Source organism: Humulus lupulus, chromosome 8 (assembly GCF_963169125.1).
Source record: "Humulus lupulus chromosome 8, drHumLupu1.1, whole genome shotgun sequence".
Lineage (NCBI taxonomy): Eukaryota > Viridiplantae > Streptophyta > Magnoliopsida > Rosales > Cannabaceae > Humulus > Humulus lupulus.
In genome coordinates, this window is record NC_084800.1 from 56,669,897 (window position 1) to 56,688,851 (window position 18,955).

The window sequence follows — 18,955 nt, forward strand, 5'->3', positions numbered from 1 at the left end:
ATGTATTTAAGCTTGGCTCCGGAACAATTTCTTGGTGTAGCAAGAGACAGCCAACGGTATCATTGTCAACCACTGAAGCTGAGTATCGAGCAGCAGCAATGGCAGCTCAAGAAAGTACATGGTTGATACAGCTGATGAATAATCTACATCAACTAGTAGATTATGCAGTTTCGATGTACTGTGACAATCAGTCGGCAATTCGTTTGGCGGAGAATCCAGTCTTTCATGCAAGAACTAAGCATGTTGAAGTGCACTATCACTTTATCAGAGAAAAGGTTCTGCAAGAAGAAATTGAGATGAAACAGATCAAGACGGATGATCAAGTTGCAGATTTGTTCACAAAAAGTCTAAGTACAAGCAAGCTCGAAAAGTTTCGTCAACAGCTTGACATAGTACAAAGAATAAGAGCTGACATTGAGGGGGAGTGTTAAGAATCAAGTCAGCCCAAAAAGTCCAAATGTCCAAGCCCAAAGGTAAATAAAAGCCCAATCCATTTTATCTAAAGCCAAGACAATGGAAGCTTCTCAACAAATGTGGAAGAAATATATTTTTAAGAGAAAATTGTAGAAGGATGTAGAAAGTAGATTTTTTAGGAGAAGTGTGTAGAATGTGGTAATAATGTATGGCTAGGATTATTTCTCAATTTAATATTTGTATGGTGTAGATTGCATGGTGAGGGCTATAAATACCCTCCCTTGCATTTGGGTTAGATATCCCTCCAAAAATAAGTATTTGTATTCTTAGTGTGGTGTTTTGAGTGTAAGTTGTGAGCTTCCTATTGAGTGTCTATTTCTCTTCAAATTGTGAGTAGTCTTTGGAAAGTGTTGTAGTGTCCTTTATTGTGGTATAATACAAGTAATTTGTTTACTTGTTTGGGTCCAATATTATTAAATTTAGAGTTGTGTACTCTAAATTTACTCAACAGGAGTATCTTCATTTCAACCTTGAAGAGTATACAGCCACAGGAGAAATTTTGTACTGAAATATTATTATTTGGTCTCAGAGCATTTATTAATTCTAACTATTTTTTATTAATTTGAACTCAAGTCAGACTGTTGTTAATTTCAACATGTAGTTTAACGTAAAAAAAATATGTCTAATTAATAAAGAGTAAAAAACAAATAACTTTGGAAATTATTCTTCGGTTGAATCTGTAAAACAAAGTTCTCACAAGCTACATGAATGTTGCCCCCAATTTTCATATTTGATTTGGTGACCAGAATTTTCAGACTGTACTTACTCCTAGCTCGTACAGAATTTGTACCACAAAAGATCAATAACTTGAGGAAGTAAAATTGAGAAAATATAAAATAAAAAGTTTCCTAGAGAGGCCTTGTTTGTACTTCCCTTTTGGTACTGAAATGAAACCAAGAAACAATCACAAGCATGATTACTTACGTTAGTATAGTTTAGCATTTAGGTGCGATGTATAAATCATCCAGAAGAGTATCTATTTCAAATTTATTGTATGTTATAATAATGAACCCTTAAGATGGTGACACTTAAAAAATTAAACCAAATTTTTACACTGGAAAAAGTTTCAATGACAGTGAATGTGAATCAAACTCTACATACAATATATATTAAGTTGATCAGCCTAGTTGACAAAACCACCCACTTTGTCCTTAATAATGAAGCAAACCAAGCAGAATTAAGTGCTTGTTTTCCAAAAAAAGAAAATTAATTTGTCCATTTTTCCACATTGCAATCAAAATTATGCCAGAAAATTAAGCAAAAAAGAGTGGTGAAAACCGATTTCAGAGTCAAAACAATCGAGAGTGAGAGAGTTTCAAGTCCGTGTAATTTCAATCTTATTTACTAGTTGCTAGAAAATGAAGCAAGAAATTGTGGCATACAGGTACAGAGAGACCATTCCAGGCTCAACTTTAGAACTTGTGGCATAAAGTAGCCCATTGAGAAAGTACAACTTTTGAGAAACCAAAAAAGAGAAGGTAAATATGGTTACACCAAGAAGTGTGAAAATTGATTATAATATATGGTGTCTTATTAAAATGGTTAAATTATATTTTCTGCAACTTCAAACGTATAGGTAAGTTGCACTGTCACTACACGAAATCCAACTGTGAGAGATCAAGCATGGAGTAGAATTAACTCGATTGGTTCAATGACACTACAAGCAAAGCAATGATCATAATATTATCTTCAAGATTTTACCGACATATAAATGAAGGCTTAACAATTCTTCCCCATTAAACTTTATGTATAAATATATATATTTATATATATGCACAACATGGTTTCTTTTAAGTGCATCAAACAAATAGCTTGGGCTAGATGTTTTGAATTGTGAGATTACCAACTGTTGAGCTAATGGAAAGGCCCAAAGCTATTAAGACCTACCTTGCATATGTCTAGGGGATAAGTAATCATAAGTGCACTAAAATTATGTAAAAAAATATTATACCAACTGATGTAATAGTTTATTTTAACCAATGACATTCATTTCAGACTGGACTCACTCTTTTAAAAAACAGTACTTCATCCGTTTGTATAATGTTCTGGTGCATAATTTTGGTGGACATCATTATTGTTAGGGAATTGTTCATAACAAGTCAACAAAAAATTTCGAATCAGTTTACAATAGCAGTGAAGCATATATTAACAAAATGTGATTTACTTCCCTCCTTGACCAGTTATGGGTTTGAGTGTCTCACTGACTCTTTTAGTCCTCAAATGATAATATCTATGATCATTAGGAAATTGCAAAAAAAATTAAAAGTAAACAAATAAAAATGGAATTCCCAAAACAAGCACCCTAAAAAATCAAGTAATGTCCCTAAAAAATTTCTTACTTGAATTTAAAATTTGTTATATAAATGTTTTGTTTTAAGTTATAAATAAATATAAAGTTCTTTATATTAAAACTTAATGAATGAAGAAACATATGGTATAATTGAAAGAATGAAAATGATACGTTATTATTGTAATTATTTTAAAAATAAAAAACAAGTATAAGACCATCTCTAATGCAATATGTAAGTTTTGTGCTAAATTTGGCACAAAAAATGAATCATTGCTATATTTGACTCAATATTTACAATTGTACTCCAGTGCACAAAATACAAATTAATAAAAAAAATCATTTAATATTTATTGATAATATACAAAAATTATTTTATTTTTCATTTTGTATTGTAATAAAAGTAATATGGTTAGTTATTAATTGTTAACTAATAAATTAATGTCAATATGTTAAATAAAAATGTAACATTTATTATTATACCAAATTTAGTCCCTGCTATATCTTGTACTAAATTTGACACAATTTTAAGCATGTTCTAAATTTAGCATATTTTTTAAAACACCATTAGAGTGATACTTTTGTTCTAAAGTGCTAAATATAACAATGTACCACTTTTTTGTCACTCTGATGATGCTCTAAGGATGTAATTCCTATGTTTAACGCATATGGAGGCTTTAATTACTCGTCTCGGAATTGGTCTACAACGGAATACATCGAAACTAAATCACGCCTTTCTTTGGAAAGGGTAAAATGGAAAGAAACAAAGTTCCTTATTGTATAGACCATAGATGGTCAGCAAAATCCCTTAATACTCGTGAGAATTATTACTAGTTTCTTACATGGTAATCTCAACAATATACTTTAAAGCAACACAAAAATTTGGAGCCCCAAATAAGAGGGGAATAAAAAGAGGAAAAAGTTGCCCACAAAGGCATAGTATTATTGATCCATTAGATTACAAGAGCTACAAAAATGGGATGACTACATTCATAAAATTTTGACATCTCTCTCTTATGTATTGCTTTATCAAGTCTAGTGTGGTTTTGGGACATACCCGTCGACAGCAAAGTTGCGAGTAGCAGCGGGAATAGCTAAACGAACTCCATCTAGTTCGGGTTTTGCAATTACTTGACAACCCAGACGAGACCTATAAAATATTAAATAGATAATTTAATCTTTGCTTAACAACATCAAAGTATAAAAGAATAAAATTATTAGGCAAGTTTGTGCTCTCACGTTTCTGTGAGTGCAAAAGCCAAATCCAACATGTCATTCTCCTCATCCGTTGGCTCTTCTAATTTATTATAGTACTCCATATCCTAGATTTTAAGATTCAAATATTAGCATTGAAAAGCAGAAATTCACGAAGACAAAGAAGAAAAAAAAGTATGTTTACAAAGCAGAACTGTTTAATTGAAAATATCACCAAACATACCATCACTATCACATGACACGTTGAACAGGCAAGTGAGCCTTCACAAGCTCCTGATATCAAATTTTAAGCAGATGATTAAATTAATATGTAAGTACTAAGAACTCGACTAACGTAAGAATAAGAATAAGTCATGTTATGGTGTAAAGCAAGGGATGTTTAAGAGTTAAAACATATTAACGAATCAAGATATGAATGCAGTAAAACAATTACTATGGACAATATTAGTTGCTGAAAATGGTGGCAAACATGGAACAATGCACTACACAATTTTAAAAAGGCATCAGAAAGTTCATGCCTTCAAGTTCAATGTCATTTTGATGAGCAGCTTCTAACATAGACATTCCAATCGGAACCTTAATATGCTTTTCCTCTCCATCTTTATCCACAAATGTCACAGAAATCCTGAGCAGATAGAGAGAATGGGAAAAAAAAGCTGAGAAAACTGCAAATCCCAATATAAGAAAACAATAGACAGTAATGTGTTTCACCAAGAATGTGTTTGCACCTGATTCTATAAAATCTATTATTTACTGAAATGATGACAGTGAAAACATAACAAAAATTGGAGGCAGAAATGAAAAAAAGAACAACAGTGCAAAATACACCAAACTGAAATATCCAGTTGAAAAATAAACTGCAATATTTACTACACGTAATAGGAGACAAAAATCTCAACTATATCCTTCAACCAATAGTGCCTCTTGTAAACTATTGTTACTCTGTAGTCTGTACAGTGAAAACAAAAAACAAAAAAAGAGCAGGATGACAAAGCATCATGAATCCATGTCTTTACAATATCCTTAGTTATCTACAACCAAAGCAACTTACTTTTCTTCCTGCCCACTCCCTTCCTGTGAAGGATCGTTATCTGTAGCTGAAGAAAAATGACGAAGTTTCTGAAAGATTGCTCCCTTGGACACCTTATTTTCTGACTGTTTAAAATGATTCAAAATATCAACAAGGCACAAAATGTAATGAAAATAGGAAATAAAGGATAACTTTAACCTCTCCCTAAATTAAAGTAGACCTAAATCAACATAACTTATGTATGTTAGGAATTAGTTACAGTTCTGTTCATTAGTTAGTTTGTTAGTATTAGCTAATTGTACAGCTAATCTTATAACTAATCACTGTATAAATACCATTGTAAGTTATCCCCTTCAGTAATGAGAATCAGACTACCTTTCACACTCTTTTCATTTCTTTAACATGGTTTCAGAGCCCATCTGATTCTCTCGATCCTTCTCGTTGCCCTAATTTCTTCGAATTTTTTTTTCTTCTCTTTCACTTGGTGATTCCCCTTCGTTGACCAAATATCTCTGTTATTCTTCTCTGATACTGTGGCTGCGATTGAATCTCTTTTGTTGTCCCAAGAGAACCGAATGGAGAAGAACAATCAAGATCTCGATTCAGCTCCTGCCATGGCTAATCTCTCTCAATCTCAGGGTTTTCGAAAACGTGGTAATTTTACTAATCTTCCTACCAGCATTGGTTCTCCTACTGGATTTGGTAATTCTAGAGGTGGTGGTGCACCAAATGGTTTTGGTCATGGTCCTTGGAATCAATATGCAACTGGTGGCAGTGGACAGGTCAATCACAATTCTGGCACTCAATTCAGTCCCTCCTCAAGCTTTCGTGGTGGTTTCTCTCCACAAGGTGGTGGTCGACCTATTTGTTAGCTCTGCTCTCTCTCCACAAGGACACTTTACCTCGAAGTGTTATCATCGTTTGCTGACTTTCCAAGATATGGTGCCTCTCCTCTTGACAAATAGTTTGTGTCTATGTCTGCTATGGTAGCCTCTTCATATGTTGTCAATGACCCAGCTTGGTACTCCGATTCTGGAGCTACAAACCATTGTACCAGTAATAAGATTAATTTGATACAGAAGCAAAAATATTATGGACCTGAGAAACTTCATGTGGGTGATAGCAATGGCCTAATGGTTCAGAATGTTGGTAAGACAGTTTTCAGTCTCATTATACACCAAAATACCTTGTCTCATGGTCTTCCAAAAAGCAGCATACTGTCTCCAAGTCCAGCACGGAGGCTAAATACAGGAGTCTAGCTAATCTTACTGCAGAAATTACTTGGTTGCAGTCACTTTTATCTGAGCTGAAATTAACTCTGCCGCAGCCACCAACAATATGGTGTGACAACTTAAGTACAGTTCTTATGGCAGTTAATCTTATCTTACATGCTAGAAGAACAAAGCATATTGAGTTAGACATGTATTTTGTTCGAGAAAAAATGGTCGGCAAGCAAATCATTGTGAAGCATGTTCCTTCGTGCGAACAAAATGCTGATATTTTCGCAAAACCATTGGTTGCTGCACGTTTTCTTTTCCTGAGGGACAAACTTAGAGTAGTTCTTCTACCTACTCTAAGTTTGAGGGGGTGTTAGGAATTAGCTACAGTTCTGTTCATTAGTTAGTTTGTTAGTATTAGCTCTTTGTACAGCTAATCTTATTGCTAATCACTGTATAATACCATTCTAAGCTATCCCCTTCAGTAATGAGAATCAGACTACTTTCCACTCTCTTTTCAGTTCTCTAACAATGTAAGCTGTATGCAGTCAAATTAGTATATGTATCAATATCCATATAATGCTCTCATTCTCCAACTCAGTCCCCGAATTTCTATATTGTTGCAAACACTGTGGTATGGGTTTTTTCGCTTTCTAATTTCACTATTGCTAAGTTTTCTTCACCTATTTTCTGAAAATTTACATGATTTTGAGTACCGCTAGCGCCAACTGCTCACTGTCAATGACCACTCGCAAAGAATAAAGCCTAAAAGAACAAACGTCATAGACGACATAGCAACAAAGAAAAGAAGTACAGAAATAAATTTGCTACTTGCAAGAGGCAAAAACAAGATAACTAACCAGTGTTTGCAAGTACTGGCTAAAAGGGCTCTGTGTATATCTAGCTCTAATTACGGTACTAGATTTTCCTGACAAGAGAGAACAAAATTGTAATTACAAATGAAAAATAATTATTTCCCCCCAAATTCTATGTGGCGCGTCAATTTATTTACATAAGTACCCACTTCACATAGAATTAGAAAGTGATAAAAAAAAACTGAAATCATTAAAAGAAATAGAAAATGGGAATTGGGGTTTGAGCATTACCTCTTGATAGCTCTTTAACCGTCCAAATTCCAACTCTTAAAAATTTGGGAATGAACATAATCGTTGAACCTCACGAGTCACTATTCGACCTGACCAAAGTGAAAATTGAGAAATGAGAGCTTTTTCTTCATGACTATACCAAAACAATAAAAACAAAGCCCATGTATTAAGTTTTCCAACGAAAAAACGAGCAATTTTGAAATTTCAAATTCTACATAGAGGTAAAAGATTCAGAGAAAGAAAAAGAAAAATAATTAAGTGACAAGGGAAATGAAAGAATTGGCCGAAACGCGACAATGAAGAAAGAGAAAGGGGTACAAACCTTTATTCTTGTAAGTGCTTCAATGGCTGAGTTAGCAGGAAGCTGTGCAGCTCGAAACTGAGGTTTCGGAGAACAAAGAGAAAATGAACGAAAAATACTTCTACCGGTGATATGAATCGGGGGCGCGAAGCTTCCAGTCCAGAATAACCTCTAATTTTTTTCTATAAATAATTGGCATAATATTGAATAAGAAGGACTAATAAATGTTATTAAAAAATAATAATAACAATTTATTTTAAAATTTTCCCATTCTCACCTTGTCTTAATTGGAGATAATATATATAATTTTGTGTTTTTAGTTAAATATTAATTTTATATTTTATTTTAAAATTTCAAAATCTTTATATATTATATTTGAAAAAATATCATTTTAGCTTTTGTATTTTTCTGAATACATCATCAACTATGTGTTTTGTTAAATGATAAATCACACTCTGTATTTTACTAAATAGATCAAAATACTATCCTAGACTCGATTTTGCTCAAAATATTTTAAAATTTCAGAGAAACGCTGAAAATGATCGAAGAGCTGAAAATGAAAGATTATATATGATTTTTTTTTTTTACCAAAATTTGGTATAAGGTACTATTTTAATACATTTTGTAAACACAGTGTCTGAATTGTTTTAACAAAATACAGGGGTCGATTGCGTATTCAGAAAAAATACAGGAGATATTTTCCCTATTATAAATATGTATTTAACAAAAATTATTTTTTAAGCTAAATTTAATATTTTTTTAATGTTTTCTAACACATTTTAAAGTCATTTAAATAAGATAAAATCAATTTAAAAATAACAATAAAGTAATCTAAATAAAATTAAAAAATAATAAATAAGTCATAATAATTCTCATCATATATTTTAAAATTTCATTTTAAAGTATTTAAATTAGTCTACGAATTATGTTTACAAAACTTATGTGCTTAAATTTATTTTTTTATTTCTTTAAAATATCATTTTGGCCCTTATATTTTTTATGAATACGCGATCGACTCTATATCTTGTTAAATGACAATGCAGAACCTGTGTTTTGCAAAATTTATCAAAATAAAAAAACCTAATTTTGGTCAAAATATTTTCAATTATAAGATCAATTCTCTGATCGTTAGTGATGCGATGGGTTCAGAGAAGTAGAGAAAGTGGTCAAGAAGCTGAGAATGAAAGATAGTAATTGAATTTTTTTTTACTAAAATTGGGTATAAGATACTATTTAGATCCATTGTGTAAAAAACATGGTCTAAATTATCATTTAACAAACCATAAGGACTGATCGTGTATTCGGAAAAAATACAGGGGCCAATGAGAGATTATTTATTTTAATTGATCTAGCCATTAATAAAATAATATATATATTTACATAGGGAAATACTAGTTTGGTCCAAATATTTTGTTAAATGGCAATTCGGAACCTATGTTTTACAAAATATATCAAAATAATACCTTATAACCAATTTCGGTAAAAAAAAATTCAAATATAATCATTCATTCTCAGCTCCTCAATCACTTTCTCCACTTGTTTTAACCTATCGCATTACTATCGACCCAAGAATTGATCTTATAATTGAAAATATTTTAACCAAAATTGGGTCTATGGTACTATTTTGATTAATTTTGTAAAACACAGGGTCCGAATTATCATTTAATAAAACACAAGGGTTGATTGCGTATTCGGGAAAAACACAGGGGCCAAAATGGTATTTTTTTATTTATACATAACTTTTTATTGGCTTTAGTATTTTTAAATAATTAAATTTGTTCAAATAAACTTTTCAAATTCATAGTTTTAATTTAGATTTTTTTTAATATTTATTATATTGAAATTCATGTGTATTTTTTTTTAAGAAAATGAAAAATAGAATGCACCATATACAATATTGTTGTATTCAATTTTAGTTGTAAATGATTTTATTATATCATGAAAAATGTATCACTAACAAGGAAAAAAATATATAAATATTTTAATATGGGTAAATACCAATTTGAACCTTATATTTTACAAAAGTTACCAATCAGGCTTTGTGTTTTGTTAAATGACAATTTGGCCCCGTGTTTTGCAAAATAGAACAAAATAATACCCTGGTTCCATCCCTGTGTGGCTACCATGAGACACTACGAGAAATACAATCTTTAGCGGCGACTAATAACAGAATTATTAGCGGCAAGAAAGCTTGGTCGCCACTGATATTAGACAGGGTAATTTTTTTGATTAAAAATATTACTAACAGCGACATTTTTACTATTAGCGGCGACGTTTAAAAACTCATTGAAAAAGAAGTGGGAAATTTCCCTCCAATGTTAATATATAAGACTATTAGCGGCGACACGTGTCGCCGTTAATAGTCGCCACATCAATTAATAAAATATTAGCAGCGACACGTGTATAGCCAGGGCAACATAGTGACTTAGTATAACAAGTCACCAACAAGTAAATTTTTTTTCTACATTAATTTTTAATTTAAATTTTTTTGGCCATAATTAATGGTGTTCAACCAATGAGAAACACTAGCTATAATTAGAAATTGCCATGCATGTGAAAAATGAAAAGTTTAGAATATTATATTTTCATAATAAATACACGTTTTTCATCAAGTAACCCTTCTAAAAATTTGAAAAAATCAAATTTATTTTTAGAAATATTAATTAACAACTATAAATATGGACAATTGATCTTAATCTAATGGTAAACATTAAAGTAACTATCCATAGATAATAATCATTAAAAGTGTACCTATATATATAAATAATTACAATGAAATCATAAAACAAAAACAAAATCAAAAACTAACAAACCAAAAATATCACAACCATAAAAGACAAAAGCAATACTAAGATTTACATAAATTTTCATGATTCAATCTATAATTAATCTACAATTACAAGTAGGTCGGCTCTAAACTTTTGGAGACTTAATACAAAATTTATTATTTATATATAAATGATATATTTTTTTTAAATTTGGGAGCCTTTTTTGTGTAGAGAAAAGTGATAATTTTCAAAAACATTAGGCCTTTTAACTTGGGGCCACTAGAAATAGAACAATCTCTTTTTACTCAAAATTTTAAAACTCTTAATTAAGATTCACTTTTCTAATCACAATACTTATTTGACCATTTGTAGGCTTTTAAACATATACCACAAAGCTTTGAAATGTAAAGCACAATCATTTAAAATGTAAAACACAATCTTTTGAAATGTAAACTATTATGCTTTGAAATGCAAACCACAACCATTTAAAAAGATAAATCACAATCATTTAAAATATAAACTACTAGGTTTTGAAATGTAAACTACAAGCCAAAAATATAAACCATACGTTCATAAATAAGTCTAAAAATGTAAATCAAAGATAATTTAGTCACTTTGTCTCCAAGTATTAATTATAAAAATAAAATGTGTGGATATTTAAGGTTAATGAAGGATAAAAGTGGGTAGTTTAAAAAACAATCCCCCTAGAAATAATATAACAAAACTAATAATGAGAGGGTTTGATTGAAAATGATATATTTGTTAAACTTAGATAGTTTGAAAAACCATTGTACCTTTGTACTTGTTTACACCTTACAAGTCTCGTATAATTATTAAGTTAAATTGATTTAGTTTGAGAAATCAAATAATTAAAATATACATTTTTTACACATAGCTAGGATGGTACAATTTATTCATAATTGTAACGTCTCAAATTTCCTAATAAGGTTTAGGGCCTTGACTAGAGGGTCAGGATGACAAATTATGAAATTATGTGATTATTTGATATATATATGTGTATCATTATGTGATTACGTGAGTTATATTATAATATGACTTGATATGCATGTGTTTAGTGTATTAAATATGCATGTGGGCTCATTTATGATTAATTGGGTAATTTTTGTAATTTGGCTAGTTATGTGTATATTTGGCATATATGTGGTATGTGTGTGGTACTACATTACTATGTGGATATGTTTGAGTTACTCGGCACGAGACAATCCTAGGGAGTAAGCTAATGGGAAAGTCACAACGTGACCCATACTTGACTCGGAGTGAGTCAAGGGGTATATTGGGTATTTAGCACATTACTGGGATATTGGATAATGAGAATGATTATTTGATGATATATTGAGAGTTATTGAGATCAGGATGGAATTCTGATAATTTTGACTATTTTACCCCGGGGGCGCTTTTGGAACCTCGAGCATTAGGATTTGTTTGAGGTTACTTAAGCTTGAAGTAACCTGTTAGAAACATAAAAGAACGTTCAGTACGTTCTCTCTCTCTCTCTCTCGTTCTCTTTTGACGTCGTTAGCATTTTTGAAGGAAACTCGAGTTTCAGGACTCATATTCAAGCAAGGTTAGAGTCATAACGATTCTATGAAGATTAGAAGAGATTTAATTGGGAAACGACTCATTCGAAAGTAATCCAAGTTTTAAGTTTTGAGCTTTTAAGCTTTGATTGGATTTTATGCTTTGATGAGTTTTTGAGTTGTTTAAAGCTTAGGCTTTGATAGTTTTGGGCCATTGGGATGTTTGGGAATTTTTTTTTTAGATTTGAATATGTTTGGATAGGTTTTTGGAGGATTTTAAATGGGAAAAAACGTAGAAAATGGTTGGGTTCGAGGTTGGGTCGCAACCTTGTTCTAGGAAGTCGCGACCTGTGTGAACCCAGAACTAGAAGGGTTCTGCCTGGGGGCGCGCCGCGACTCTAGAGGGCCAAGTCGGGGCCTGCACCCTGAAGCCCAGGCAAAGGGCTTTTTGTCTAGGAGGCGCGCCGCGACTGCCAGGGCCAAGTCGCGGTCCGCCTATGCATTTTTGGCCAGGTTTGGTTTTTAGTCGTGGGAACTTAGCTCTAAGGGCTCGAGATCGATCCTACTACCCTGTTTGGTAGGATTCGACGTCCCAGGGACTAGGACTCGGTCCGAAAGTCTTTATTTACTCGTTTTTGACGGGATTCTATATTATGATTGTGACTAGGTGATTGCTAGGGGTTCGGAAACAGGATCGTGCTCGAGGGTCGTTTATTGGTAACCTGTGCTTGGACCAAAGGTAAGAAAGCTGCACCCAGTATGTGATGCATGTGATTATGGCATGACATGAATGTTGAATATGGAATTGATTAGAGCTTGAGTCTTTGTAAATGTGCATGATCATAATTATGCTTCTTATTATTGATAAAGCATGTCGAGTGCTCTATATTTGGATATCTGTTGCATTATGAATGTTGGAATACATTGTTTATCTGGGTAACGCACTGACTTATTAGTCAGAAATGACAATGGTGTTTAATGTTGGCCGTAAAGCTCTGACTTATCAGTCATGATTGGCAATAGTATTGTGCGCTGGTCGTATGAAATTGACTTATGAGTCAAGAGCGACAATAGCGCATTGAACGCTGGTCGATATGATTAGATCTAATCAACATGAGCATTATATGCTCGACCGACCTATTGGTCGAAGAAAACTAAAGCGCTTGGCTAGTCTATGGCTAGTTACTCAAAGATAGGGCTAAAAGGCCTAGGTGACTTGATGGTCACATGACTTAGGGCACAGGTCCCCAGAATGGCTTCATGACTATCTATTCAGGGCAAAGGACCACAGGTTGACTCCATGGTCATCTATTCAGGGCGCAGGACCCCATAATGACTTCATGGTCATCTATTCAGGGCAAAGAACCCCAGGTTGACCACATGGTCATCTAACTAGGGCTGCAAGGCCCAAAATGATTTCATAATCATTTATTTGTACTTGCCTACATGCATGAATAGAGTTATTATTGCTAGGCATGCCTATTATGATTTGTTGACATGTTATTGTCTGCTTATGATCATGTTTAAGTTTTCTTGCTGAGCCTCGACTCATGGGTGCTATGTGGTGCAGGTAAATGTAAAAGAAAGCTGGACCATCCTTGAGTTGGAGAGCTTAGGTTACGCTGTGTACATATGCGGCTGCTCGACCCCCACGACCGAGGGTTTAAAGAGGAACTAGGGTTAAACCCTATTTTGCCTCTTAGGTCGGCTGGTTGTAAATCTTTTATTGTAATTAACCTTTTAAATGTATTTTGGGATCCCAATGTATACAATAAACGTTTTAGTGAAACGTTTGTATCCTTGACCAAAATTTTTAACCCTAAATCGTTAATCACATTTAGTTACACGATTACGAACCAAATGACTCGTTTAACGAGTTTAGAACTATTTAAAATACACAGTACAACGATTCCTGGGTAATAGGGCGTTACAATAATCACCCATAAAATAACATATTAAAAAAATATGTAGTTTAAAAATAGGGAACTTTACAAAAGTATGGTAAAAATTAACTTAGTTTATGTAGATATGGGCAAAATAATATTATCACAAAAATATTTGTAGTTGACTTAAAATAAAGTTTAAAATATAAAATATCCATAAATAATTAAAAAATAAATACCGTAAACAAAATACTCTATTCCACTCTCACTCTTCTCTCTACTTCATGTATTCCCTTGAATCTCTTTCTATTTTCTCTCACAACAATGACAACCTTTTCACGCTGACAACAAATCAGATGTCATACTTCCAATCACCCTCGACACCATCTTCAATTATTCTTCTTCTTCTTTTCTTCTTTGTTGTGTTCAAATCTATGTGATTTGTTTTCCATGGTTTTTTTTAGACTTGGCTAAGTAACCAGTTACCACACGATCGTTTTTTTTTTCCTGTCTAAATATTGCTTAGTTACAAGTTCTCCCCACAATTGTTTTTTTCTTTTCAAAATTGATTCTTTTTTTTTTCACATATGGCTAATTAACAAGTTATCATCATGATCAGTTTAGGTTATAACCTGTTTTTTTTAGGTTTGTTATTTTGATAGTGGTACTAGTTACTTCCACATCAATTAAAAAATAAAAATTATTTTGATAGCGGTAACCGGTTACCACCACATTACTAAAAACATAAAAACTAATTTCATACTTGTTACTACCATAATACAAAAAAAAAACTATTTTCATGGTATTTGGTTACACCAAACCATGATCAAATGAAACTAGATACTCATACAATGAAATGAAGGAAGAAAATGAAAAGAAAAAGAAGAATAATATGAAAGAGAAATGAAATGGCATGATGGAGAAGCTAAACTTAGAAGTAATTGAGTACATGTATGGAAAATGAAAAGACTTGTTTTGATTTTTAAATTAATAAAAAATTAAAGAAAAAACAAATAAAATATAAATTAAAAAAAACTATAATGTGAATGACGAAAATACCCTCACAACATATCAAAACTGGTTATATAACGACTCACTTATAGACTTATCTCTGGCTCTCTAAATGGACTTTATGATTGATTGAAAACTGCCACATTTGCCATAAAAATTGAGTCAATACAATATTTTGTTCAATATTTATAATTTGTACTTCAATATACATAATGCAAATTAACTAAAAAAAAAGTTAACAATTCATTTTATATTTATTAATAATATAAAAAAGTAATCTTTTTTTTATTGTAAGAGAATAGTCATTAATTGTTAATTAATTAATTAATGATAATATAATAAATAAATAAAAATATTTATTGTTGTGCCAAATTAAGTCAATCTTATATTTTGTGCTAAATTTAGCATAATTCTTAATATGTGCTAAATTTGTCATAATTTTTAGAACTCTATTGAAATGATAATTTTACTAAAATGTGCTAAATATAATAATGCACCACTTTTTTAACACTTTATTGAAGATGCACTAAGAAAATTTCACAATATACATATTATATCTTATACAATACCCCTTAAAAAATATGTATATATATTAGTTCAAAAATTGGCTCATAACTGGCACTATTCAAATTTAATTGAGTTTTTGCTCTCTCTCTCGGTTGTCCTTCTTCTCCTTTGAAGTTCTGTCAACGTTAGTGTTTGAGTTCGAAGTGGTGATTGTGGTCTCTTGATCGTGTTTCGTTATGGGTTCCGATGAGTTAGCCGCGCTTCAATATGCCTTAGATGTTGATATTTCTGATGAAACTATTCAAGGTGATCTCGATGTGAATGTTATCTCTAAGGGGTTAGAGAAGGTTGCTCGTTCTCTTGTCGGATGCATCATTTCGGCACGTAATATACCCCGTGAGGCTGTTTCGATTTCAACTAATAATATGTGGAAGTTAAATGGGACTTTTGAGGTTGATCTTCTCAAGCCTAATCTGTTTATCTTTAAGTTCGTCCTTAACGACGATCGTCTTCGTGTTCTTAGAGGCGGACCGTGGATAGTGGAGCACTCCTTGTTGGTTTTGGCTGAACCAACTGGGATTGGTAACTACTCGGATCTGTGTTTTAATTATGTTTCTTTCTGGATTCAGTTGCATAACTTACCGATCTGCTGTCTTTCGACTGAGGTTGGATACGAAGTTGGTGCGCTCATTGGCCCTGTGATTGAGGTGGCGACTGGTTCTTTTGGTGATCATCTGGGTCATTTTCTCCGTGTACAGATTTCCATTGATATCACTAAGCCCCTTCCCCGTGCCGTAAAGGTTGGTTTAATCTCTGGTATGGATAAAAGTCTTGTTGCTTTGAAATTTGAACACCTCCCGGATCTTTGTTTTAATTGCGGTATTATTGGGCACCCGATTAGAGAATGTAAAGCTAAGGTTTTTAGTGTGAATGGGAAACCTTGCTTCAAGTATGGAGAATGGATCAAAGCCTTGCCCTCTGTGAAAAATTATGCCCCGGTAAAACGTTCTCGTATAGTCGATAATCATGGTTCTGGTTCGGAGCCTAGTGGTGTGACGGCAAGGGCTGTTGCTGATCCGATTTGGAAGGAAAAAATTCCGACTGGTAACGTACGCCCGCCACACCCTAATTTACGCCGGCACTCAGGGAAGGGGAAGGCTATGATTTCGGAACCTGTTGTCAAAGCTGTAGCTATCCCGAATTATTCTCTCCCTAATGGAATTGTTATTACTAAGGATAGTATACCCGTGATTGACTGTGGCAAAAAATCTATTACTGAAAAAGATAATATTAATGGGAATAATGCTGATTGTGTGGCTCTTAAAGAAGTAACTCCTGAAGATTCTCCTCCATTATGTCCTTCAATTTGCTCGGGTATTAAATCTCTAAATATTGGCAAAATTTTGATTGATTCTAAAGTTAATAGTGTGGACCCTACTGTTGAAAGTCTTCCTTTGGCTTTTAATCCATTAAAAAATAATGATGCCGTGTTGGACTTGAGTGGGGACAATTCCTCATGTGATATTAATTTGCATGGGAAGGAATACTATATGCATGGGTCTGATCCAATTGACAAGACAGATGGTGTACCTATTATTAATTCACTAAACAATAGTGATGCTGCTTTGAACTTGAACGGGGACCCTTCCTCACATGATAATAGCTTGCATGAAGAATACTCCAACGTGCATGAGACTACTCCCATCGAGAAGTCAAACAGTGCAGTCGTTTTTGGTTCTACATCACAGACCAGCTCTCTTTCTCCTCCTTCCTTTGCCGCTGGAAGTAAGAGACGAATACTCCCTGCTTCTTTTGGAGTTATCGCTGCTTCTCGTAGTCGCCGGGGATGCAAAGCTGGTACCCATACGGGATTCCGTGGTCATTTTTTATTTGTTCAAAAACCACCTCGTGTGGTTAAAAGAAAATTAAAGAGTCAAGCGGAACCTCAACTCTTGAGCTCTTTGGTTGATGAGGTCTTGGTCCCTCTTCCTGTTGCTTCGAATGTTTTACCGAAAGTGGTTGATGACGAAGCTATTGATACTACCTCAACGGCGGACCTAGCGGTGGAGCTAGGCCGCTGAGCATTATGAATTGCCTCGTGTGGAACGTTCAAGGTCTAGGCCAAGACCGGACGTTCCAAGCTTTACTTGGCCACATTAAGATGTTGAAGCCAGACTTTGTTTTTCTGTCTGAAACTCTTAGCTCGCAGTCTCAATTGGAAGTTCTTCGAGTTCGTCTTGGATTTTGCGGTAAGATTGTTGTTGAGAAAATTGGTCGTAGCGGTGGTCTCTGTCTAATGTGGGGGGACTCCATTGATGTTGAGCTTATCCAATTCTCTAAGTTTCATATTGACGTGTTCATCGATGTTGTTGGTTCCCCATCTTGGCGTTTTACGGGGTTGTATGGTCAGCCTGATGCTAGCCTTAGGAAGGATTTCTGGCATTTCTTGGGTATGTTGGCTTCGTCTTATGATGGTCCTTGGTTGTGCGGGGGTGATTTGAATGAAATTATTGTTGCTAGTGAGAAAGATGGTGCGGTGTCTAGGCCCAATTACTTCATGAGGAACTTCAAACAAGCTTTATCAGATTGTGATCTTATTGATTTGGGTTTCTCGGGCCCGAAGTTTACTTGGTGTAATCGGCACAAAGATAGCACGTTCACTCAGGTACGTCTTGACCGCATGCTTAGTAACCTGAAATGGTTCGATTTATTCCTTAGTTTTTCTGTGTCCCATCTTAGCTTTTGGGGTTCTGATCATCGACCTCTTCATGTCCAATTTAATCATACTAATGAGGGCATTAAGGGGCATGTGTTGCTTAAGTCTCGTTTTCATTATGAGATTGCTTGGGAGGAGGATGAGGAATGTGGGAATATTGTTTCTTCGGCTTGGAATAGCGGTGTGGGGTATAACTTTGAGACTTTGGCTACTAAAATTGCTAATGTTGCCACTAATCTTGGTCGTTGGAACACTACTGTGTTTAAAAGGCATCATAAGGATATTAAGAACAAACAAAAACAATTAAAAAGTTTGAATGCTTCTCTCTCAGCTGCTAATTTGAAAGATTATGTGTCTCTTGAGAAGGAATTGGATGTGCTTCATTACAAAGAAGAAAAATATTGGGCACCCCGCTCTAAGCAGAATTGGCTCAAGCTGGGTGACCACAACACTGCTTATTTTCATAAGAGTGCCACTGCTCGGAAAAAAAGAAACTTTATTGGCTCTCTTTTTGATAAGAATGATACTGAAGTGTTCGGGCAAGATAACCTCGCGGGTGTCTTTCAAGACTATTTCCAGTCTATTTTTGAGTCTGGTTCTCCTACTTGTGCTGATATGGATCCTGTTCTTAATGCTATTGTTCCCAAGGTCACTTCTCGCATGAACGATCAACTGACTAGACCCTATACTGGCGAGGATGTAAGGAAGGCTCTTTTCCAAATGAATCCTTCTAAAAGTCCTGTCAATGATAGTATGTCTGCAGGCTTCTATCAGAAGTATTGGGATACTGTTGGTCCTGAAGTTAGCTTTGTTTGTCTCCGTTTTTTGAATGAGGGTGGGCATATTAAAGGTATCAATTCTACTCTTATCACTCTTATCCCGAAAATTGATGATCCTAAACA

The 18,955-nt window shown here is 33.7% G+C and overlaps 1 protein-coding gene across 1 annotated transcript; it reads right to left on the bottom strand.

Annotated features, from left to right (window-relative positions):
• Positions 1 to 3,534: 3,534 nt before the first annotated feature.
• Positions 3,535 to 7,809, bottom strand: LOC133797347 (uncharacterized). The gene is made up of 8 exons (XM_062235226.1): positions 7,652 to 7,809; positions 7,330 to 7,418; positions 7,084 to 7,151; positions 5,028 to 5,131; positions 4,495 to 4,601; positions 4,200 to 4,249; positions 4,001 to 4,083; positions 3,535 to 3,911 (listed from the first exon to the last, which is right to left on the bottom strand). Exons 2-8 carry the CDS (start codon positions 7,385 to 7,387, stop codon positions 3,797 to 3,799), a joined length of 585 nt encoding a protein of 194 aa, XP_062091210.1. The 5' UTR covers positions 7,388 to 7,418; positions 7,652 to 7,809; the 3' UTR covers positions 3,535 to 3,796.
• Positions 7,810 to 18,955: the final 11,146 nt, after the last annotated feature.